This window comes from Eublepharis macularius, chromosome 3, assembly GCF_028583425.1.
Source record: "Eublepharis macularius isolate TG4126 chromosome 3, MPM_Emac_v1.0, whole genome shotgun sequence".
NCBI lineage: Eukaryota > Metazoa > Chordata > Lepidosauria > Squamata > Eublepharidae > Eublepharis > Eublepharis macularius.
In genome coordinates this window covers 172,126,179-172,152,095 of record NC_072792.1, presented here as the reverse complement: position 1 = coordinate 172,152,095, position 25,917 = coordinate 172,126,179, and the positions used below count along the sequence as shown (strand labels likewise).

Sequence of the window (25,917 nt, the reverse complement as noted above, 5' to 3'; positions counted from 1 at the left end):
ACTTTCCTTTTTAGTGTAAAAACTATGCTATGAAGAGACAGTACAATAAAAAAATACATGAAAAGTCACCTCAGTAGAAACATTCAAATATAATGTGGCTGGAAAGGCTGTTTTGCGAATCAATTTCTATTCTTTCCAGCTTTCTTTCAGCTCTCTCCCACACTGTCTGCACTTAGACTGTAAGGTCCTTGGAGCAGAGACCTGACTTTAAGCTTTTCTGCAGACTTTTACACAGTTTTTGTGGTGGGGTAATAACAACCGTTTTTCAGCTGCACATGAATTCTAAGCTTTTTAAAAGAAAGATCTTGCTCCCTCACTTCCTTTCCTGCTGCTCCCCTTATACCTCTTACCTCAGTCACGCTTCCCTGTTACTCCTATGAGTAACCCACCACTTTTCTCTACACTCTTACTTGCCCCTGTGTCCTATTGGTGACACTTGACTACTGGCTCCCTTTCTGTCACCAGCTCTTGTTGGTTCATTCTCCTGGCAGTAACTGGTGTTGCCTGGTTGGGCACCCCTGACTCAGTACCAACTTTGGACCACCTGCACCGGAATGTGTGGCTTGGATCTGGCAGCTGTAGCCTCAGTGACTGCACCTCCACTAGTGTTGGTCTGTCATTTCTTCTCCATCTTGTCTTCCTACCTCCTCTACCTCCACCCTCCTTTCTCTTAGCCCACAGCTACTTGTAAACATCCTGAGCAGTTGCAGAGAGTCCTGCCCCTCCGGCAGTGTCCTGGCACATCCCCCTATCCAGCTGTCTTCAGTTCCAGCTGAGCCAGCCAAAGTGCCTGGATGCTGCCCAGCAGAACCAGCAGGGAAGCCACAAACAGCAATTAAACAAATGGCATTCAAAGAATGTCTTTATTAATTATAAGAATGGAAAAGAGGAAAGTAGTTTGTATAGTGAAAATGACAGCAGAAGCACTCATATAAAGGGAATTTGGGCCAGTTATTCCCATAACATGTTTATAAGATAAGTCATGCATTTCACCAAAGTGGTGCTATGGTGCTAAGATGGCAAGTTGCACAGATTTCCTAGAATATCCTAGAATGTTTGAACTTTCACACATTTGAGCAGCTTGGGATGGGAAGCCTCTGCTCTGCTGCTTGCTGGATCATGTCACTAGACGTAACTGAGGACCAAATGGGAGGGGGACTTTCCTGGGGTACCCTCAATTGACTGCTAATTGTAGCTGTGTGTGGCCAACTTCAGAATGGAGCCACATTATGAGAGAGTGTTTTCAGTCTGGGTGTTCGGTAATTTCCATTGTCCGTATACGATTTCCCTGCATTGTGTATGAAATTAGCTGTGGGATGGAAGTTGAACTCTTTCTCCTTGCATGAATAATATTTGCAAATAAAAGATGCTAGAGCAGCATCTCATCTAGTTTGGTTCTTAGTAGACATGGGAGCCAGAAAAGATAGAAAAAGGTATCAGTGAAAAGCACTGACCAGGGACATCGATTGACAGGTGAGAAATGCAGATCCATCAGCCACGATGTTTAGTGGTCTTGGGGAAAGTTTTCCTACTCTCTGACTCTCTCAAACTTTTGATTATTTATGCCTAGAAAAATGTCCGCAGTTTCTTTGCTCTTACTGTATGATTTTGACCCCACCCATTCTCCCATGAACTCTGAACAGTATACATGGTGCAACCTCCAATTTTTTTCCTTATGACAACCATCTACAATCAATAAACTGAGATAGAGTAAGTTCCGCAAGACAAGGCACAGAGCTTCATGGCTCAGTGGGGATTTGAACTCAGGGCTCCCCAATCCTAGTTCAATATTCTAACATTAAGAACTTGTTGACATTTTAAAACCAAATTGGCTACCTAGTACCACCAGAGCTACAATGTTAACAGACCTCCATCTAGTACCCTTTTGCTTAAGTTATTGAGCTGATATAATAAAAACTACCACCAAAATTCCATTATGAAATGTGAATCGCTTTGTTGATGTTTCTTGGAGGTTTTCAGACCAACGTTCCATGGCATCCATCACCACTGCAATCAGGACACGGGAAATTGTCCGGGATGATGTGAATGTCTGATGTCAATACCACGAAATAAGGAGTTCTCTCTTTTGGGAAGATAGCCTGTGAGGAAATTGCAGTTCTGTTCATAATGTTGTTTTGAACATATTTGATAGGCTGACAGGGCTATGGAGGAATCAATTAATGGCTCAGAACCCAGAACCCAGAAGTATAGAAGACATGTTGGATTGAGACTTGAAGGGAATTTTGGGTGTCTCATGGAAGAGAGATGGAATGCGGTATACAGAAGTACTCTGTGGTTACACATATGCAAAGTTATGTTTTTCTGTGCCCTTAGAAGCTTTGTGATCATTCAAGGACATAAATGTATGCATCTGTTAGGAGTAAGTCCTGTATCTAGACAGTGGAAGGAGAATGGACAGCAAATGAAACCAGGAACCTACCTGAATGAAGAAGGCCCTCCAGCCCTTTGCTGGAATTTTGAATTCCTTCTTATAATGACTGCTTCTCTGCACAAAGATCAAAGAAGAGAGGACAGAAAATATTTTTGTAGGGTCTAGTAGTCAACATCTATAACCTGTAAAATTACAGCAATGTGCTTATATATAAAGCAGCAACCTGCTGCTGTGTGAAGTGCCACTCAGACATGTATAATTCCCACTTGTATTTTTCATGAATAGCTGAATCAAGTGCAACTGTAAAAATCTTTAAAAGGTGCCTGGAAAATGTACCAGGATGGATGAAGTCCAAGGAACAGAAGGCCAGTTAAGGCAAGAAATTGGCACTTTCCACCCAAACAAGGTCCTTCGAGAGTCGAATATAGAGTAATAAATGTTGGAGTAATATTTTGAATAGATTTTGTTAAAATAAATTTAGTTAAACCAAAGTAATATTTTTGTATATTTAAATACATCATCATCATCATTATCATCATTATTATTATTTTTATAGTCCACCTTTCTTACATAGGTCCAAGGCAGATTACATATTTCAAGTGAATACAAAATAATCAATATCTGGGACAGTCACAGAGCAAAAATACAATATGATCAATAGTTGGAACATTCAATGAAAACAGATACAATAGGGTATGATAGCCACAGATTTGAAAATGCATAAAGCTTAACACATAGATTAAACTTTTATAAATTAAAGCTTAAGTAAGACAATAGACAGTAATCAACAATGTAGTCTACAGTCCCTGTACCTTACCCTTCTATCTCTTTAAGCTATTCCTCATGACAGAGCCATATAATCTGAGGAGAAATTCCTCCTGATCTTGAATAACTCACTCTTTCATAGTTTGTGGAACGCCAATTAGATGGGAGTTCTTTTAGGGCATTCTTGAAGGTTGTGGCTACCACGGAGAAAGTGCAATAGTCAATTTTACTCAGCTGCAGGGTGGTATCTGCAGAAGACCCTGTTCAAATGGGCAAAGCTATCCTGGTAGAACATTGGGAGAGAAGTGGATGAGCAGATATGAGGGGGCCTAGGCCATGAAAGACATTAAATGTAATAGTTATTATTACCTTGAGCCTAGTAACTGATTGGTAGCCAATGGAGTGACTGCAGAATGGGAATAAAACGGCACTCCCCATGCGCATGTAGTGTTCTCACCCGGGTGCCTCCATTTGCCCTCCTACACGGAAGAAGAGATGGCTGGTTCCCGGGCATCCGGGCACTCTATGGGGGAGTGGCCTGGCCTATATAGGCCAGCCCCACCTCCATCCTCCATGCAGTCACCATTGCAAGCTCGACCCACCCTCCTCTCCCTAGTTTATTGCAGTAGTGGAATAGCCAGTCGCTGGTTTACAGGGCCAGGTAGGAATTTTTCCGCCCCTTGCCTGATTGGCCATTGGTGAGGGGTGTTTTTCACCTACCTTGTACTGCATGTTAGTAGGTTGTTGTTTGTTCTGTTCTTCAAGTTCTGGCAGGTTAGTTTGGGTAGGCAGAGCGGGCCGGTGAGCACCCGGTGGCACCTCCCCATTGGTGGGGAACGGGGGGTCTGTCCCGGATCGGCTGGTGGGCTTTACAGCTTCCAGCTGAGAGGGCAGACCGCCCTTGGGACTCCCTGTACAAGGCCTTCCCTCGGGCTTTACGGCTTGGGGTGTATGGCGCTTTAAGGGGGGAACCATTCGCCTGGCCGGCTGGGTTACAGCCATGCACCGAATGGCTGGCACCTGGGGCAGGGGGTGCTTGCCCAAACAGGTGAGGAGCATGTCCAGTTGACCCCTTGTCTTGACCTGTACCACTAGTTATACCTTTGCCATGATTAAGTTCGTAGTTAAGTTCTGAGTTATTGTCGGTCAATAAATGGCCCTGTTTTCACCCAAGCCTTGCGTACGTGTCTTCATTCTGAATAGGGGGGCAATATGCATTTCGCTCATGAAAATAAATGATCTGCAGCATTTGCACTAACTGGAGTCTCCAAGTTGACTTTGAGGGGAGACCTGTGCAGAGGGAATTACAGTAGTCTGTCTCGATATTACTGGGCCATGAATCCAGGTGGCCAGATCGGCCGGGACAAGGGAAGGGGCCATCTTCTAGGCTAGTCTGAGTTGTGAAAGAAGGCCCTTTTTAGCTGAGTGAGGTCATTGGGAGATCTTGGCTGGGTTGTCATGAATATGTGGGTGACACTTAACTGCAACTTGCTTTTCCAGCTGATCCCATGGCTGGAAACTGAAGCTGTAGAAACCCAGAACTGATGACTGGAGGGAATTTTGGAGTGGGTGCAAACTGATAACCTAAAGCTTGATCCCGAAAAGGTGGAAGTGCTACTGAGCAGAAAGTCTAACCAGGGATTTAAGGTGTCTCCTATTCTGGATGGATTTGCACTGCCCTTGAAGACATAGGTCCATAGTTTGAGGGTGCTCTTGCTCAGACATACTGCAATACTAATAGGGAGACTGTTCCAGAAGAAAGCAGCCATGAGAAGAAAACACAAAAACATGATTGAACTGTAGTTAATCTAATAAGTTTGGATGTAGGAAGACCCAACAGAAATTGCTGGGAAGATCTAAGTGGGCACAGAGACTGTCCTTTAAGAATTCATATCTCCACATAGTCTTTTATATTCCCATCTCCATATTTTCTTTTATATTCCAGTCATATAATTCCTAAATCACTAAGCCGTATCAAGAAAAAAAGATCCTTACCACACGCTCTACATCTGTCTTAATCCATTTTACAGGATTGTCTTGAGAAGAATTGCCAGCTGCTATTTTCATTCTGAAGTCTTGCCTAGGAATGTTAAAGGCAGAATGGGAGGCGTGTTATCTGCCGAGAAAAGCCTTTGTTAGACAGCAAGTGTCTACAGCACTTCAATGTGGTGGGAAGAACCCTACCTGGTACCACCAACAGTGTCAGCATGGTAAGAGAAAATGCGATTAGGGTCCGGGGATGCATAAAAATAGATGATTTCAACGGTATTTGTCTACAAAAAGTAAAAGACATTAATGAGCTAAAATGAAACCATAGGATCTTTTTTAAATTGGGGAAAACAATTTACACTTCTTTAGGTTATCATTGGGGGAAAAGGAAGGGACAGGTTCGTTAGGCATCTAACATTGTCTTAAATTCACAAAAAAATGATGATCTGTCTTGCTTTTGCTTCATCTGGTATTGCTGGAGTCTTTTTACAGGAGGCAGAACTGCACATTCAGTATTCAAACTACTATTGAATATTGTAAGTCAGGGACCTAAAGGATGGGTAAGCAGAGCGAGTGGGCACTCCTCTACTAAACTAACTAAATAAGCCTGGAGTTAGGAGCCCTGCTTGAAGCTTACTGGCTAACCTTGAGCCAGACATATATTCTCAACCTAATCTTCCTCGGAGTATAGAGGACAGGACAATGCTGCCCGTTATTCTAAAGTGCTTGTAGGAATGGCAGGATAAAAATACACGAGAAAGCACAGAAGATACAGGTCAGAAACCAACAGTCATATTCCTGCAGTGAAAAGGTGGAGATGATGTTTGCCAGTTCCCCCTTCCTACTGCAAACCATGCCCCACTTGGCCCCTATGCTGGCCTTAGGGCCTGCTGTCCTCTGGAAGCAGCAGTTCAGAAGCGCTAAATTGGCTAAGAGATGAGAATCTTCTGATCAGTTGATAGAAGTGCCTTCTGTAAGCAAAAAAACAATCTTTGCATTCTTTGTACTATGCTCAAGTAATAATGAAACTGCATGTAATAATGAACAACAGCATGGCTCAAAAGAAATCTGCATGGTAAACTGTGACAGCATGCGAGCGCTGCTGAATTCAGGATTATGGATGGAGGATTCACTCTCAGCTGTGGAATGCAATGCTTTTTATCAAGTGGCTGATATGCAATGTGCAGCCCTTCCTCAGAAAGTATGATCTGCCCATAGTGATCCATCCCTTAGCACTCCCAGGTTAGATGACTGTAATGAAATCTATATAGGTCAACCTTATATACAGTCCAGAAACCTCTATTGGTCCAAAATGTGGTGGCCAGGCTCACAGGCCTCATTTTGTCCCTGAGATAAAAGATTTGCCCTGCCCATCCATTTAGTTCTGGGGCAAAATTCAAATAGGTGGTTTTTATCTTTCATGTTCTAAATGGGTACCTGAAGGACCACCACCTCCCATACAGTCCAGCCTGCCAGCTAAGATCTGCCTCTCAAGCCCTGTTCTTCATACCTCCACCTTTAGTAATAACTTTTTTATTCAAAAAATTTAGCATAATTATAAAACATACATTTGAAAGAGGAAATGAAAGAAAACAAAACTAAATAGCAGTATACAAGTCAAAAAAAGGAACAGAAAAAACCAAGAATAAAGGGGAAGGTAAGAGAAGGGGAAAGTAGTTAGTAGGAATATATTCCAATTTTCCATTTGAAGCAATCAAAAGCAAATACTTACTCTAAACTAAATTTAACTTTAACACTTAACTATCTCTCCTTTCTTCCTAATCTTCAAAAGTGCATATCATTAATTCTTCTCATTCTATTTCAAACATAAAGTCAGTCAACAAGAGGTTTTCCACCTTTAGTGATGAGGCAGCTGGTGACCAGAGACAGAGCATTTTCAGCGGTGGCACCTCTTCTTTGAAATGTGCTGCCCTTTGAGACTCATCTAAAGCTTACCCTATCATCTTCTAGGTTTCTTTTAACCTAAGATTTTAACAAAGGGGGTTTATCTTTTTAGCCTGTTGGTGGTCTGCTTCAAGTTTAAGGACAGTTTTATGGATACTTTTATGCTGTTTTTAATTGTTTAGCTTTTATCTTTATCTTTTATAACTATTACTTGGTTTTATTTTTATTTGTTAACCACCTTAATCAGGAACCTTGAGAGGCAGCACAAACATTTCAAGAACTAATACATGACCTATAAATGAACTGTACAATTATAGCCAAAGTTTCTCACCTACTGCAGGCCATATGCAACCCTAGAAGGGATTTTGTTATTTCCTTCATAGCTTGCAAAAACATGGTCCTCACAAGAAAAGAAAGGAAGATAGTATCTAACTCTGAACTCCTACAAAGAAGCTGCCAGCTATGTGTTTTCCAGGTGCTCTAGGTCTTTCCTTCATACAAGAGTAGACATTGGGTCCTGTGCTGTTAGCCACAGCTTAGAAGCTTGTATTAGCTCTATCAGAAATGTGTGTTGCCTCTTTAAGGCTTTGAATAATGGGAATTGTCATTTACACTGCCACCAACAAGACAAGGGATATTTGAATCCTTAATTACCTTGTTCCTGTTTTTAGTGTGATGTTTTACAACCCCTCTTCCTCTCTTTGTCTGTACTGAGCATCTCCCACGAGGAAAGGGGAAAGATGACCGCTTTTACCACACGTTAAAATAAACTACTGCTATAATACACAGGAAGCATCCTTCTCTTGGCTGAACTGTAAGTTGGTTCTGGGTCATATGGAATGGAATCCCTTGGGTCAGCAGGTAGCTAAAGAGGAGTGGTAACCTGGAACTCCAGGATAGGTCCCTTTATCTCCTCTACCAGTTTTCCATTCCCATGCTGGGCAGATCAAACAGCATTGAATGTTTTGCTCCAAGACTCATTGTAATAACTCAGCTGAGCGTACACAAAACAGCTTGTAGCCTAGAATACATCTTCATATCTCAGAGTGTCTCAGATAAGAACTTGTAATCTTACCCAGCCCCTGAGAAGTAGAATTCTTTGAATGGTACTCAGAAGTAAGGAAGATGATTGGAATAATATCAGGAGCCTGTGTTGGCACAATGAACCTGCCAGTTTGATTATGAAGCATTTGTTTTGGAAGCTCAGCTTTCTCCTTTAACATAAACTCAAGCATCCCTTTCCAGCAACAGCATATTGGAGGCAGCAAAAGGAAACTATGAGGCAAATAGCAGATTCCTGTCTGCATCTCTGAGAGGCTGTCTTTCAGGTATATGCACTTTTCTTACCATTGTTCTCTGCCAAGAAACAAAAGGACGCCGAAAATTGTTTATGATGCTACTGTAGAAAACGAGAACTGGATTAAATTTTATCAAACTCTTAAATCTGTAGTCATCATTTGGGATGATGCTAGAAAGAAAAAGGAAGAAATTTTTGAAACATCTTGATTGCTGAGATTCACAGGGAAAAATTGGTCTTTGAGGCCAATATTTAAAGAATAATCCACAAGCGCAACCGCTTGCTTCCGTGTCTTGACAGAAATGAGATAATTTTCCTGTGACATGGGAGCGCATGGCCAAATTTTGACCATGTGCTTTCCAGGTGGAATGCACGTACTGGTTGGTTACTTGAACCTTCGTTGTAAGCAGTTGGCCCAGCCTCTGCCATGTTTAATAGCTATTTCATATAGCTGCCTGTGATATAAAATCACAAGGCCCCTGGATTAAAAATGGCAGCTTGGCCTGCAAACAGTGGAATTTCAGCTAGCAGTTGCTGAGTCATGCCTGGGAGATCCAGGCATGAATGGAATGCTGCATGTAAATGCAGAGAGACTAGTGGTGATTAGTTTTTCAGTCTCCTCAGCCCCTAAAGGAATCCAGAGCAACAAAGGTCTAGCAGAGTCCTATGTATTTGTAATTCATTCCTGGGAAGGTATATTCCCCAACTAAATTCATCAACTTAGCTCTGGTGGACTCCATTAACAAACTGCCTCTTTTGTGCAGTTCCAGAAGAGACTTTGCATTCTCTTTCACACACCTTGGCAGCTAGCAATCAAGGTAATCAAACCTTTATTATTCCCAGGAACTGACCATTGGAGTCTTTGTTCCAACAGCTAGGTGGGCTCTCCTGCCTCAGGGCATGTTTTACCCTATAAGAGGAATGCCCTGGCTCCATTCAAATTGTACACACTTCCAGGCTGCTCCCTTAGGGCCACTTCCCTAAGCTTCTCTCTCTCTGTGCACATTTATTGGATCCAAAGTGCTGCTCCCTTGAGGTTACTCTAAGCCTCCTGCTCTCCTGGCAGAGGACGCTGCTCTCTCTTTCCCTCCATGGACTGGACTCTCTTCAGGAGAGGTAGATATACTGTGCCTTCCCTCTAATCTATTCCAACTTCTGATTAGCTTCCTAGGACTTTGTGTGTGTGTAACCATTTTTACTATTTACTCCTTTGTGTGTGTATGCATTTTCCTCTTTTAATAAAATATTTCCCGTTGAACTTAAAGCACCAGCCCTGTCTGCTATCTGGGAAGGGACTCCGTAAAAATTGGTGGAAAAGATCCCATAGTTATTGCCTCTTGCATAGCTGTCTTCTTTGCTGCTAATTCCCCCACTAATCTCTTATTTGCAAGGAGCCCAATTCAGGTAACATTGTGCCCCAGTCAGGCAGGTCGGAGGTTGCAGGGGGCAGTGGCTAGTGGTGGCTGGGGATTCCCCCACCCCCAGCAGGCAACTGGCAATCTGAAGGGAAAAGGACCACTTAGCACAGCTAAAGGAAGCCCCTGGGAACTCTTGGCCAAGGAAAGGGTAGATAACCCTGTTTAAGGCCAGCAAATGAGTGACACCAAGGAAAAGTTGGGGAGGGGGCAAATCTCCAATTTGGACTGCTCATTTGGATGTCCATTCCTCATATTTCTGTCTCAAACACAATGGGAACAAGGGGCATGGGAGAAAGATTAAAAAGGAAATCCAATCTAGAATGATACTTGAACATTTTCTCATTCTTCCTCTCTCCACGTTTCAGCATGTATATTTCTGGCCAACTGATACAACTGTTCCACATGTTGCAAAGTCCACCTGGATTGTCAATAAGTCTGTCCTCAAAGTTTCCTATTTAGGACAATTCCTAGGTATGTATGGGCCATGCTTGAATCAGGACTGCGGTGCATGGAATTTAAGCCTCATGCACAAGTAATTTCTCCAACCTAATATGGCCCAAGAAGATTCTGTTTTGGAAAATTATACATCTGGTCCATCAATAGACATACATTTCTCCAACAGGGCAACTCCCAGCAACATTTCTACTTTTCTGCAAAATTTGCAATTCCAACCCCATCCTCCATTAGGAATAATAATAAAAAGTTGGCCTTCAGAAGGTGTAAAAACTCACAGCAAATTCTTTTCGCCTTCTAGCTGAGAAAAGTAATAACGTGAGCTGTCGGATGGGAGAAACTCATCCCCTGAAGCAATGACTATGTGCTTGGATATGTTTGTGTATCGCTCATTATATTCTGGAAAGGGAAAATACAATGATTATTGTCATGGCAGGTGAATGAAATTTCCACCCTGATCCTGACATGGTTGAACAGAATGGGAGAAGAGCCCTTGCTCAACACAGAAGGAGAAGTGCTGCTCTTTCCCCTATGGATAGACTTCAGCCAGCCCTTCTGATAATCCTCCTCTCACTTCAGCTATGTTTTCTCCAGACATTCAATGAATCTCTACAAATAATATATTTACTCACCCATCGGGTCCACGTGCGAAGCCAAAAGTCTGAAACGGGGATTGTCCAACTCCTGAGTTATATTCATCTCATAGAAGGGTCTCAACATGTAAGACCAGCCGCAATATGCTCGGAATTGGTGGTGGAAGTTCTGCACAAAATTAGAACCATGAGACTTGGATGCAAGCTCAGCAGGGCCAGATTGCACAGTCCAGCATTTTAAGAAATTGAGGTTCCAGAATCAGGTTGGCCAATACAGCAAGCGCAGGCTACCACTATAACTTTTCAGATCACTGTTCAAAAGCCTGATCAATGTTAAGGATTATCAAAGCAGAAGGGAGAACTAATATTTCTGGGAACTATGTAATTTTTTTTCCCAACAACCTGCAGAGGTACCCTTCACAAAATGGCAGCTTAGTTGGTGAAGCAAATGACAAAATTGTGGTCCAATGATTGGTCACAAATTGTGGACACGATGGCATGTGCAAAAATGACAGCATTTCAGAACAGATGTGAATTGCTTGGGTGGAAAATCCTTCCTTCACTGTTTCTTCAAAGTAAACCGCCACTACCCCAAACAGTAGCTTCCTTGCAGGGGAAAAATATACAGTTGCCTCTGTATTTCCCCTGGCAGAGGAAAATACCAGAGGAAAAAGTCTTAACACATTCCTTTCCCATATGCTCGGAATTGGTGATGGAAGTTCTACACAAAATTAGAACTATGAGACTTGGATGCACACCCAGCAGGGCTGGATTGTGCAGTCCAACATTTTATGAAACTGAGGTTCTATAATCAGTTTGGCCCATACAGCAAGCGCAGGCCATCGCTGTAAATCTTCAGATCACTGTTCAAAAGCCTGATAAATGTTAAGGATTATCGAAGCAGAAGGCAAAACCAATAGTTCTGGGAACTATGTAATTTCTTCCCCCAACAACCTGAGGAGGTACCCTTCACAAAATGGCAGCTTAGTTGGTGAAGCAAATGACAAAATCGTGGTCCAGTAGATGGAGCCAGTCAAAATTGGTAGCGTGTGCAAAACTTAAAGCATTTTAGAATTGCTTGGGTTGAAAATCCTTCCTCCACTGTTCCTTCAAATTAAACCACCACCCCAAACAGTAACTGCCCTGCAGGGGAAAAATATAATTTCCTTTGTTTTCCCTGGAAGAGGCAAACAACCGGGGGAAAGAGTAGTAACACATTCCTTTTTCTTCCAGAGCAAGGGGAGTGCAATCATGCATGAAAGCAGAGGAGAAGGAAATTGAGAGGGTGATGGTGTTTTTGTTTTCCCAGCCTTCAAAGGTCCATGTGTTTGTCTATTTCTTCTTCACAAAAGAGGAAGAGTAGAGGAGCTGCTGTGTTATGTTAAAAGGGAAAATATAAGAACGTGACCTTAGCAGCACTGGAGGTGGGTGGAGAGATCATTTTAATTGCTTTGAAATTGATTGGTGAGTCCCAGTGACCTTCTGCCTGCTCACGGGTTAGCCTTTACCTAAAAGTGTAAGTGCAGTTCACGTATGATGTTTATGGCTGGCTTGTGAATAGAGATGGGCACAAACAGCAATACGAACTAAAAAAAAGCTATGAACAGCCCAATCAACTGTTCAAATTTATGGCGGATTCAAGGCTTCTGCTTGCTATTTTCCATCAACCTGCAATTGGTCTACACATGTTCCATTGGGATACTTGACTGCGACACGAATCTCACCTCAGTGAAGTTCAGAAGATCCATGCCAATGGGAATTATCCCAGCAACCCTACTGTCAACGGCTGCAGTCAGCCAAGCAGCCCAGCCACTCTGCAGGCAGGAGAAAAGAAATAGAGTAAAAAGTTAAAGTGGGCAGGAGAGAAGAGCACACAGCAGTTCACACAGCAACTATTTCAGAGTCAGAGAACAGCATGCAACAGGGCTGATGACTCGCATGCAAGCAGCAATGCTGCCAAGAGACAATGAATAAAAATGCTCAGTAATGCCCCTCACACGTACCATTGAAATACCTGTCAATATGAACTGTGTGATCTTAATATTATACGTTTTCTTCATGAAGTCTGTGACTGTGTCCATGGCTCTCACAGTAGCCTGCAAAGAGAGAACAAGAGAATAGCCTCCTACTGGAGATTGGAGATCGCTGGACAGAGGTTGCCTACATGGCAAGGTAAACACCATGAATCTTCCCATGTTACCAATCTACCAAGATAATAATGACGGAACAAACATTCAGAAGCCAAACCGTTTTTGTTTGTTCATTAGTAAAACTGTTTGGCATTTTCTGTTGAAATGCAGGCAGCATTTATTCTTTGCAGGTTTCGATGATTGAATATGATTCTTGTGAAAACCTGCTGGTAACATGACTCCAGTACATGCTCCTCCTGGAATATCTAGACATGTTCACTTTTTATCTTGCCTTATCCTTTTCTGACAATAATATAACATGTTTTAGAGAGCCAGTTTGGTGTAGTAGTTAAGGCGGGTAGGACCCTAACCTTGGAGAGCCAGGTTTGCTTCCCCTCTCCTCCACTTGAAGCCAGCTGGGTGAACTTGGATCACAGCTCTCTCAGCCCCATCTACCTCAAAGGGTGATTGTTGTGAGAATAATAACATACTTTGTGAACTGCTCTGAGTGGGCATTAAGTTGTTCTGAAGGGTGGCATATAAATTGAATGTTGTTGTTACTACTATTAATAAAGAGCAGGTGGTTCAATTTTTCATCACATTCTGGGGCAGATTGGCCATTTAACTTACCAGGAAACACCTTTGTGGGCCACTGCACAGATGGGTCACTCACTGCAATTACTAAAGCACATGACTCAAGACTTCTGGGACTTGAGTTGCCCCTAGTTGGCAGTGACACAAGAGGAGGAAACAGGGCAACCAAAATCATTGCTTCCAATTGCATCTGAGGAGAAGGAGGGATGCCACGTCTGCAGAGAGGATTGCCAGTTCCACTCTTACCTTATTGATGAAGGCTTATGGAAGGCTTGGACAGATAAGGGAATTTTTACTTTAAATCAATTGATTGGTAATGATAATGAGTTCTTGTCATTTTTCCAACTAAGCTCTAGGTACGATTTGCCAACTTCTGCTGAATGGAAATATTTATAATGGCAGCTTTTGTTGGTGTCCAAATATGGTCCGACAGCTTCAGAATCTCCCCCATTTTTGGAGATTCTTATTGAATCAATACAGAAAGCGAAACCTACTCTCTCTCTCTCTCTCTCTCTCTCTCTCTCTCTCTCTCTCTCTCTCTCTCTCTCTCTCTCTCTCTCTCTCTCTCTCGTGTATATATTTGAGGTCTTAGAAATGTATGGAAAATCAATCGAGCGTCAAATTTTGCTGAAGCAATGTGATAAGGCTTTAAGCCATATTCCTGTTGCTACTTATTCAGCCAAAAAAATATGTTTAGGGGATACTGGACATCTCAGTATCTTTTTACTAAAAGTTTAAATACAGTGTCCAACTTTTAGTGTTGTGATTTACAAGGTGCATCTCTTAAGAATGTGCTTTGGACATGTTTAGTCATTCAGCTCTTTTGGGAGGAAGTTATTAGTCTTAATAATTTTGTGTTACAAAACTAATTTATTTTTGAGGATGTTAATATACAGTTACAGTATTTGTCAGTCTCTTGGAATCTAACTGATGGTCAACAGAAATGGATTCTCTGTGCCCTTACAACTGCTAAAAGATGTATAATTCAACACTGGAAAGAGAAAATCCCACCTCCTGTAAATCACTGGATTGAAAACCTTATAAATTTATCAACATTTCAGTATATTTCATCCAGAAGGCAATAGTTATGAACTTATTTTTAAATATTTGGAAATCTTTTATAGATACCTATATACAGTTTTGCTAATAGTGTTTTTGTAGCCAGTACTGTTTTATTTTTTTATTTGTTTTTCATTCTTTTTCTGTTTTGCACTAATAAAATAATAATTTTAAAAGATGATTGGGAGTTAGTGGCTTCCGCCTCTTCTTCACTGTGAGGAGTAGTGTCCGAGTGAAAACACAGTGGTCTCTTTCTGAGGAGGAAATGGTGGCTGGTAAGAAGGTAGAGACTGCAGCCATGTGACGGGTTCCTCCATACCTCCTGGAGCATCATATTATATGGACTGATCATGTGAAACATCTGGACACATGCTCTACCCACATCACATGGGATCCAAGCATTTTTTGACTTTCTATTACACCCCTCAAACAGGAACATGTTAGAGGGACAAACAAAGATAAGATACTTGAGAAAGAGACAGAGTGGATTCTCTGTGCTCTGTAGCCAGCCTTTGAGGAAATAAACACAAATAAATAAACACAAAGGTTACCTTGACCATTGGGAATTGCACAAGCCAGTGTGGGGGTGCAGCTGAGTCGTTCATAAACCTCCACCAGGAATATGCTAATATATCATATCCTGTAACATTCTTATGTCCTAAAGGGTGTTTCTGGAAAATAAAAGGAACATAGAGGCCAGATCACCTTTTATAAAGTAAATGGGCCTTCCTAACTGAATATTTAAAAATATTATGTTTTCTCTAGTGACCAGCCAAGACCTTGTGTCCTTTTGGCGGGCCTGCAAGACAGAGATGTTCCGCCAGGCATTTGGTTGAGGCCAGTATTCAGATCCACCGATTGGCCTCCCTGCCTGTCTCCTATTAGTGGGGGCTATATGAGTAATCTGCCCCATGTAGGAACGGTGGCAAATTGCGCACCAGCTCACACCTCCACCCCTCTCTTCCCCTTATGGTTGACAAGGAAAGGTGAAGTGAATCCTGCCCTAGAATATTAGGAACATGGTACAGAGTTTGTTTTTATACCCCTAAATCTGGCTTTTATCATTATACTGTTCTATCAATATGTTTTTATCTGTATGTTGTGATCCACCCTGAGCCTGTTTGCGAGGAGGGCAGACTATAAATCTAAATAATAATGATGATGATGATGATGATGATGATATTTCATCAGAAATGCTGTTGCCCACAAACCCCACCTCCTGATGCTAAGCCTGCCCCATTGAAACACTGTGGTTGAGGGGTCTATACCACAGTGAGAATAGATGTGCGTCATGAAATCTCCTGACTGACTTGGGGATTAGGGGGAAGTTTAATCAAAGAGACACCCTTGATTACTTACATAGAAGGTGAGTGGCTGGGCAGGGACCGGGCTCAGCACTGCTACAACACTGCAAAGAGACAACAGTCACTTCCCTTGTGAGTACAAAATTAGTTCTCACCCAGTTGACTTTAGAAGCTTTTTAAATAAAAGACAGCTGGGGACAAGAAAACTTGAAATGGCATGAAACAGTGTCAATTGCTCTCTAAATCCATATCAGTTTAATGCTATCAGATACCGTGTTTTAATTACAATTACTATTTCACTGCAGTACAGTGTTTGGGACTGGATAAAATTGCTCATCTTATGGCTTATTTATATTCATGAAACACACATTTTGAATGTAGAATAATAATAATAATAACATTCAATTTATATACCACTCTTCAGGACAACTTAACATGTACTCAACACTTTACAAAGCATGTTATTTTTATCCCCACAACAATCACCCTGTGAGATGGGTGGGGCTGAGAGAGCTCTGAGAGAGCTGTGACTGATACAAGGTCACCCAGCTGGTTTCAAGTGGAGGAGTAGGGAATCAAACCTGGTTCTCCAGATTATAGTCCTGCCACTTTTAATCACTACACCAAACTTCAGGGCAATCTTGGCGCAAATGTAAAGTTTTTTGCCATCTAAGTAGCTAGAGACTCTATGCAGCTTGGGAGTTCTCCTGTAAGGCATGGACCTTTGGTTAAACTAATGTGAGGCCAATTTTAGTTCTCTAAAAATAAACTTTTGGTCCTTCTGGAAGGATAAAACAGGGGCAATTCTCTCTGTAAGAGGCCTGGTCCAGTTCATTGGTAAGAGAATACAAAGCACTGGTCCATCCACTTCAGCAACCTGTTTTCCCTAACGTCCAACCAGATACTGATCAAAATCCTACAAGAAGGGTACACACAATTCAGAAAAGAATTTCAGGGGGCTCAGTGGATGGCAGAAGGAGGGGGAAGCAGGAAAGTCCAGTGAATAGTTGAAGACAGAGGATAAGCTCCAGTACTGGAAGGGGAATACACTCCAGTTCTTTGAAAGAGGAATCACAGCCAAATCACTTTAGCATTCCTGGGTACTAGTGCCTGGGGCGGTTCTTCCACCTTTCTTCCCCCACTGTCCAGGTGAGTAGAGCCAGGTGGCAGAGGGTGGGACCAAGGGATCCCCCATCTCCAGCGGGGGACTGGCATTGCTACTATGGACATGGTTCTGTGTCAGTCAGTCTTTCACTTTTTATGTCTATCTGTGAATATGTTTGTAAACTGAAAAAACACGATGATATATGCTTTTTTAAAAAAAAGAATATTGGCTTGCAGAGTAGACATAGAAGTTTCAAATTATATTGCTCTCAGTGGTGACTGATAAGAACCCTTTGCAGCTCTTACTCTCAACTTTACTTTTGATACATTCTTCAGTCATATTTAGAAATTCTTGCGGAGGCCTTTGACTTGGATCGAAACCCTTGATTTTCCTGAACTCTATATTAAGTACCTGTGTGGCCTAGTGATTAGAAAATTCAATGAAAACCTAAGCAGTCATACCCTTCTAAGTCCATTAAGGGTATAACACTGCTTAGCATTGCGCTGTTAGACTGTGAGACCCACGTTCAAATCTCAATTAATGGTAGGTTGTTGAGAGGTTAAAATGGATGAGAGCAGAAAGTCAAGTACAGCATTCTGATTTCTTCAGTGAAAGGGAGGGCTAAAAAAGGAATAAGTAGATAGAAGTATTTTTCTTAGCTACATGCATTTTATGGTTCAAAATTTTCACACTGCTGGCATTCATCCCCCCTTTAGGCACAGAATACAAGGCCTAAGATAGGGTGTGCAAGTTTCAGTCACTTGCTGGCCCATTTTACATACGATTGAGTTATAGCTGATGAATAAGCTTGGAACAATTTTGTGGATAGGAAACTTGAAGCAGGTGTGTTGTTCTGTCCAGAGATGATTATGAGGAGGCATGACTCCTTAATTTTCCCTAGTTTTGGCACAGCGGTCATCAGTTTATGCGACCAGACTGGTTTATCCACTTCAGATTCTGGGGAAAGAATCACAACATTTTGCATTTAGGACGTGGCTCCTCAGTATTCTCTCTATTCACATCCTCCTGCAGATGATATCCCTTTACATAGGGTTCCCAAACTATTTGGATTTCCCCCCTCATCCACTGATCACTCAGTGATTGGTGGGATGGAACAAATTTCTGGTGCTTACCTGCCACCAGCAGGCACCTTAGGAGCACATGCTGTGTGCACGCTCCCACTTGGCATGTCACCGTCACTTACGTAAGTGGTATTGTTGTGCTGGCTGCAGGAGTATCCCCATACTTTGTTTGGGGCCGATTTGGGCCCCAACCTGGCCAAATTGGAACCATGTGGAGTGCAGGTGTGCTCTTGCAGCCAGTGTGATCATGTTACATATGGAAGTGATGTTACCATATGCCCAGACCTGCAAAAGTTTAGTGCCAGGTCCCCAACCCTCCCACCAGGAGGATAGAGTGACTTGGCAACCTTATGTTTACATCATGAAGCAAGGCCATAATGAACCGTTTATCAAGGAGGAAAATGTGTGGTGGAGAAGGTAGGGGGGCATCTTAACCCTAAACCTGACTGGCCTGTACCAGAGGGAGGAGATGGAGGGAGCATCCCTGCAGCAAGGCTATGGACATTTTGCTGTTGCTTCAAGGTGTCTTGTTTGGGAAATTCCTGGAGATCTGTTGGTGGAGGCTATGGAGGCCAGGGTTTAGGGAGAGAAGGGACCTCAGAGGGCTCTAATGCTATATAGAGTCCACCCTCCAAAGCACCCTTTTCCTCCAGGGGAACTGATCTCTGTAGTCAGAAGACCAATTATAATTCTAGGAGATCTCCAAGCCCCAGTTGGAGGCTGGTGGGCCTAAACATTCCACTAACCAAAGGCTGAAACTTTCCAGCAGCCTAAGGAAACTTCTTCCAACTTAAGTGTCTCTTCCTCTGGCAGAATGCCTCCCTTAGCCATAAAATACAGGCACCTACATCCATTTCCCATTATAGACAAAGGTTTCAAGTAGCTACATTGCTGGGCCACAGCAAAAGCCAGAAACAAAAGCCTGGGACCACCTTCTTGTAAGATTTTTGGAAAGCAGCCTATATCGACTGCACCTTTCGCCTCCTGGAAAGAAGCAGCAAAACACAGAAGGATCAAACTGAACATATAAACGCCTGTAGTTGTATATGAGGATCGTTTTTGGAATGACTGATTTTATATTTTCAAGTGAATACTTTTATTTTTTCTTCTTCTTCTACTTCCCGAAAAATTTAAGTTGCAATGTGACACTGGTTTCTTCTTGCTCCGTTTTATTGATTCAGAGTTGCTTAATGTTCTATACAGGATGTTTACAAAAATTCTCAAATATCATGAACAGAAAGATCCCATCTACGTTGTTTTTTTTTTTTACTCTAGACTCTGGAGGCCGATCACTATCCCATTCTATAAGGGGAAAAATAATGACTCAAAGCCCTCCCATTTATTTCAGAAGAACAGTCTATGTGGCAAAATACTACCTCTACTTGCCATAGTCTTTGTGTGTGCATTGAAGGAAGGATTTTAGATCTTTTAAAGGGCAATTTTGTATGTCCATAAATTGCTATCACTCTTGGCAAGACTGGGGGTTAGATGGGATGCAGCGTTCCACTCACCTTCCTTCACAGCAAGAGAATTGTGGTGGCAGGTGGGAAGATTTAATTTCCTTCCTCCTACACTCCCATTTTACAAAACCTGGCTCCTGGGCAGGAGGTGAAAGTGGGGAAGATCTGCCTATACCAATGCTTGCTCTTGGTGTGGTATAAGATCCAAGCCAAAATCTCTTCATTTTTCACTGCTCATCCTTTCACGACCACTATTTCAATTTCTTTCTCACCAAGTTCTACATGCTCTCTTCCCTTCCAATCCAAGAGCAGTAAGAATACCTTACTCCACATATGCTACTTACCATCCAGCCACCTCTGGGAGGTCATATTGATGGTATGAAAGATGAGTGTACGGTAATTGATGTAATATTCCTCTTTCTTAAGGAAGTTATATTTATAGTAAGGATCAGGGAGGTTAACGTATTCATCCAGTGCCTTCCATTCCATCAGCCAAACAGAGGACAAGCAGGCTGCAAAGAGGAAAAGGGTCAGAGGATGCATGTCCAAGCATCAGGTTGGAGTCTTTGCCGCTTCTCTCCTTGGAAGTGTCGCCTGCCAATGGCGAGAGATTTGCTGCCTATTTCTAGTGACGGGAAGGAATAGATCTTTGCTGGCGTGGCTTTCTAAAGGAATGCCACGCCGAACACTCCCATTGCCTTCAAACACCCAAATTCCTTGGGCTGAATCACGCACACAGGTGGTGGCAGAATCATCCCATCCACCAGAAGAGAAGCCTGCCAAGAGCATTGGGCTTCTTTGCAGGATCTAAACATTCAGCAATGTCTAAAGGGGACTAGAAAACTTCTGCTGGGCATTTTTGAAGCTCAGCCAACAGCCAAGGACAAATCAATTTTCATTCCTCATAATGGCTGAGTAGACAGAACTCAGTCACTCTCCAGATGCCCATTTGTTATCTCATGGGATTGTGCTGCATGTTGTGAAATTTGATTTTCCATATGAATTAGATAGGCTGCCAAAGGATACTTGTAGCCATGCTGTCTCTCCGTAGATTAAAAAGGGCTTCATAAAATGGTCCATCTACATATCAGCTATGGCCTTTAATTTCTTTCTTTCTCTCTCTCACATCAACCATTTCTGATTCAGGTGTTGTGTTATGATTTGCGTCTGTCCAGGTTGATCAACACTGAATTATTCTCTACTAAATCTCTTTGATCTCATATCTGGGAATTTCTACATTGCAGTAGGTGAGAGAAAGTACTTAAAATAACATGTAACAAAGATAATTTCAAGTGTCCCTAACATCACTGACCTGACATTATTAATACAGGGATGTACTTGTCCATGTATACCTACAAACATCCATCTCTGGCAGGTATAATTCATCAGGAAATGAAGCCAGAAGTGTCAAAATTGGTCACTGGATTGAGGATGCTGATGGGAGTTGCAGTGCCAAAAATGACAGCAATTGAAAAATCCTGGCACAGGCAGCTCCAGAGTATCACTCTGTTATTGGCAAGGGAAGCAAAAGTTTACTCACAAGAAGACAGAAAGGTGTAGGTGGCATAGACAGGAAGGGTGGACAATATCCCCTCTAAGGGCCAAGCTACACATGACGAATGACACTTGAATGGCAAGTGTATTTCTCCCTCCACTTGCCCTCCACTCAATCCACTTGCCGTTCAAGTGTCATTCGTCATGTGTAGCTTGGCCCTTACAAAACAAAGTTGGTTTAAGGATTTTCCTGACCTGTCACAGATAAAAAGGGAGAATTAAGTGAGGGAGACCTCTAAGGAAAAGTGCCTCTTTATACTGAATGCAATCTTATTACTCCCATACTCTGGCCCCTCCCTTCCTTTTATGTACCACAGTTGCTACAATATCAATAAAAAAGGGGATACGGGCTTTTATTTACTGGATGGTAGCATGTAGCTTTAGGTTCCCTAAAAGGCTTCTATTTGTAACACTAATAATATGGTACTGAAGAATGAGGTGATTAGAAATTCCTTTCCCACACCTATTTTGGCTGGGGAAACAGAAAACAGTTGGAACAGAACTACCAAAGATTTGTGTACAGAAAATAAGTTTTGGAATCAGTAAAAGATATAGATTGGAATGAATTATAAGCACAAATGTACATCTGGCTCAAAACTTTTTTCCCTAGAGGTTATGTTTACCCTCACTTGGTAGATTACTGATCCTAAGCTCGCTCTCTCACACACACATACATACACCAAAAATAAGGGGAGGAAATAATTTCTTTTCCTCCAGGTGGGGCTCCTCAGCCAGTAATCACTTATGATTGCCTTTGGCGAAGGTTCCAGGCAACTCTTATGAAACCTGGCTTCTGAACAAGTATGAAAATGTTTGATTTGGGTGGTTCTTCAAAAAAGGGCTTGTTTTCTTTATTGAAACAAGAATCCTGATTCCCCAAACCCTAACTAAACCCAAAAGAAAAGCCTGTCACTGCTTATGCCTTTATCCAAGGGCAAATCTCTGTATCCAAAGGAAAATGGATATTTTAAAGCTAAACTGGCTCATATCCTCCTATCCTACTAAGTACCAGGAACTGTGATTGGCTGGCCAGTCTCTATGGCTTGCTTGAAGGCAGGTTACCCAGGATTAGTTCAGAGCCCAGGTACGGCCAAGCCCCTTGCTGCTTTCCTCAACCTTTGGGAAAAGAAATTCTTGGCCAAGCAGGTCAGGAAGTTGCGTGACCCTGGACATGTAGCAGAAATGGTCTCCCAGCACACATCAGGGAAGTTGAAGTCTCCCATAACTACAAGGTCATGTTTCTTGGATATTCTATTAAGCTGCTCACAAAGGGCAGAACCCACCTCATCTCCTTGGTCAGGCAGTCTGTTTTAGACCCCAGCCAGAATACAACTTGTCCTTGCCTCTCTTATCTTCACCCAGATACTTTCAACTGGGTTGTCTCTCTCCTCTTACAGTATTTCCTGACAATCAAGCCATTCCAAGCACCACTCCACCTCCTCCACAACAGGAGCCTAAGTTGACAACATAGATGCTAAGGAGAGAAGTTAATGTTATTCCCCCAGACAGGGCTCCTCAGCACTGAAGGTTCCTTTGTAACCTCTTTCTCACAGATGACAGGCTACGGGACCGCCTCTCACCATGTGTGCCCTGGAGAGTGCTGAGATCAGCCAACAAACAGCTACTGGTAGTACTGGGCCCGAGGAAGGCTAGACTAGCCTCTACCAGAGCCAGGGCTTTTTGGTTCTGGCTCCAACCTGGTGGAACTCTCTATCACAGGATACGGCAGGCCTGCAAGACTGAAATGTTCTGCCAGGCATATTGTTGACGCCGGTCCAATAGTCATCCAGAAAGGCTCCCAACTGGCCTCCTGTTGGGGGGACCGTGTGATCATCTGGCCCCCCATATGAGTTGCAGCTTGACTTAAAGGCCTGTTCCTCCTCCTTTTTGCCCACCCCTTTGTGTACTATTGGCAGAGATGGGGTGTAAGGTGGTATTAACAGAAATTCTGTGGTTTTATTGAAGTTTTACTGTAAATTATATTTTACTGTTGTAACCCACTCTGTCCTTTGTAATCCCGTTGTATTTTTTCCCACAATGAGCTTTTTTGCTAGTTAATGATAAGAATGTAAAAGAAGAAATTAGTTTGTGTAGTAAAAATGATAACAGGAGTATTCATATGAAAGTAATTTTGGCTAGTTAGTGACACAACATGTCTATAAGGTAGATCATGAATTTCACCGAAGTGGTTCTAGGGCCCTAAGATGGAAAGTTGTAGATTTTCTAGCACATATGTGGCTGAGTAGGGACTTGAACTTTGATGCATTTGAGCAGTTTGGGATGGGAAACCACTGCTCTGCTGCTTGCTGGACCATATCACTAGAGTCAATTGAGGACCAAACTTGGGGTGGAGGGACTCCACTGAAGTACCTTCAATAGACTGAAAATTGTAGCTGCATATAGCCCACTTCAGAATGTAGACACATTATGAGAAAGACAGTTTTCAGCAAGGCTTTATGGTAATTTCCATTTATACACAATTCCACTATATCATGTAAGAAATTAGCTGTGAGATAGAAGTTGAATTCCTTCTCCTTGCATGGTTAATAATTGCAAAACAAAGATGCTAGAGCTCCCTTTCTGTCACCAGCTCTTCTTGGCTCATTCTGCTGGCAGCTACTGGTGTTGCCTGGTTGGGTACCCCAACTCACTGCCAAATTTGGACTGAGAGTCTTGCCCCGGAATATGTCCAGGAGCTATGGCAGCGCCGGGAAGCCACCCGCACCCTGGTGGGGCAAAACCTGACCGCGGCACAAGAGGTTCAGAAAACATGCTATGACCAAGGGGCCTGCTTATGCACTTTTCAACAAGGCGACAAGTTGCTTGTTGGCAGTCTTTGGGCCCCTACAGAAGGGAGATCCCTGGCAGGGACCTTTCGAAGTGGTGAAGGTGCTCAGTCTCCAAAAGTACTGGGTCCATTGCAGGCCATCCTGACAAGTTAAGCACCTACATGTCAATGACTTAAAAGAATGGTGGGAACTGGTGGAGGATCCCCTGGACTTGTCAGAAGGCAGCCTCCCCTGGACAGCTGCTGAGCTGACAGAAGATGTCCCCCTGCTAGATGAGTTCCTTTCACACCAGCAGAGACAGCAACTCAAGAATGTGATAAAGAACCTGCCTGGGTGTTTTTCGAACCAACTGGGATGGACATCATTGATCACACACACCATCCCCACCCCACCAAGGCAGGTGGCCCGGGCAGCCTGGAGGCCTCTGCCATGGAAGCAATGGGAAGTGGTGGCCCGAAAGATAGAGGAAATGTTGTGACTGAGAGTGATTCAGCCTTCCCTCAGTGAGTGGTGCAGCCCAATAGTTCTTGTCCCAAAGCCAGATAGGTCATTATGATTCTGCATGGATTATCAGGAAGTAAATAATTTGGCAAAGTTTGACGCCTATCCCATGCCCTGGGCTGAAATGTTGGGAGCCGCTCGCTACCTATCCGCATTAGAACTTACAAAGGGGTATTGGCAGGTACCCATGGCCATGGGCGACCAGGAGAAAACAGCCTTTGCCACCACTCAGGGCATCTTCAAGTTCAAGGTTATGACCTTTGGGTTGCACAGCGCAGTGGCGACTTTCCAGAGGTTGGTTGATCGGGCCCTTGCCCCCTGCCAGAGTTTCACTACCGTGTATATGGATGATATTATCATCTACAGCCCTGATTGGGACTTGCACCTGCAACACGTGAAACAGGTACTCCAAGCCTTACAGCAAGCTGGACTGAAGATCAACCCAAAGAAAAACAAGCTCAAGTTTCAGGAATTGAAGTACCTACGTTTCCTGATCGAAAAAGGACAAGTGCAGCTGTTGCCTGACAAAATAGCGACCCTAGAAAATTGCCCTCAACCAACAACCAAAAACAACTGCGGATTTTTCTAGGACTCGTCGGATATTGCAGCAAATTCATACTCGGATTTGCCAGCCGGGCCAGTACCTTCACCGATAGTCTATGGAAGGATCAACCCACCCGGATTTGCTGTACACCGGAGCATCTTCGAGCATTTCTGGACCTCTGGAACACCCTCTCCATGGCACCTGTCCTTTGTAATCCCGACTTTTCCAGGCCCTTTATACTACAGACGGATGCCTCGGCCACCGGCCTAGGGGCCGTCCTGTTGCAGGAGGTTGAGGGGAGTGAGCATCTGATCCTCTTCTTGAGCCAGAATCTGCAGCCAGCCGAACAGAAGTACGCTACTATTGAAAAAGAAGCACTGGCCGTTAAATGGGCCATTGGGGCCTTTTACTATTACCTTGCTGACAACCCCTTTACTTTGGTGAACGACAATGCTCCTCTCCTCTGGATGGCCTGAGTGAAATATCACAATGCACAGGCGCTGAGATGGTACCTATCCCTTCTACCTTTCAGTTTTTCAATCCGCAACTGACCGGGCCATGACCGTGCCATTGCCAACTATATGTCCAGGGCCCTCACCGACAGCCCAGCAGTCGACAGCCTCTTAAGAGGGTGTGTGAGTCTGGGGACGGCTCCCCAGTCAGCCCCAGACTTCCTGACCCCACCCTCCAGCAGGCACAGGAACGCTCAAGAGCCCACTCAGGAGCCAACTCACCTCGACGAGGGCAAGGCCGCCCCAGGCTGGGAGGAGAAGGGCCACGCCGGGAGAAGACAGGCCAGCCGGTGGGAGACACATCCCAAGGAGGCCAGCATACAGGCAAGAGCCAGTAGATGCATCCGAACACTGGCCCGGCACCAGCACATGCAGCAACTAAGAAAAATGAGCAATCCTCCCTCCCACCTCCCTCCATCAAATCACAAGTAAACCAGGCAGGTGAGTGGGGGAAGCCACTGCTACAACCTTC

General features: G+C 43.3%; 1 protein-coding gene across 1 annotated transcript; it reads right to left on the bottom strand.

The window, feature by feature from the left end:
* Window positions 1–886: 886 nt before the first annotated feature.
* Window positions 887–17,708, bottom strand: LOC129326322 (autocrine proliferation repressor protein A-like). Its single transcript, XM_054974477.1, has 11 exons — window positions 17,694–17,708; window positions 15,146–15,265; window positions 12,816–12,908; window positions 12,537–12,626; window positions 10,852–10,981; window positions 10,498–10,618; window positions 8,399–8,519; window positions 5,342–5,430; window positions 5,153–5,237; window positions 2,441–2,506; window positions 887–2,099 (listed from the first exon to the last, which is right to left on the bottom strand). Exons 1-11 carry the CDS (start codon window positions 17,706–17,708, stop codon window positions 1,977–1,979), a joined length of 1,053 nt encoding a protein of 350 aa, XP_054830452.1. The 3' UTR covers window positions 887–1,976.
* Between the last annotated feature and the right edge of the window lie 8,209 nt (window positions 17,709–25,917).

Excerpts from the sequence above, each read along its gene's own strand:
- LOC129326322 (XM_054974477.1), bottom strand. Across the intron at positions 12,909-15,145 it reads TGCAATTCCCAATGGTCAAG|GCTACTGTGAGAGCCATGGA; the intron begins GTAACCTTTGTG and ends CTCTCTTTGCAG. Across the intron at positions 5,431-8,398 it reads TTTCTTGGCAGAGAACAATG|ACAAATACCGTTGAAATCAT; the intron begins GTAAGAAAAGTG and ends TACTTTTTGTAG.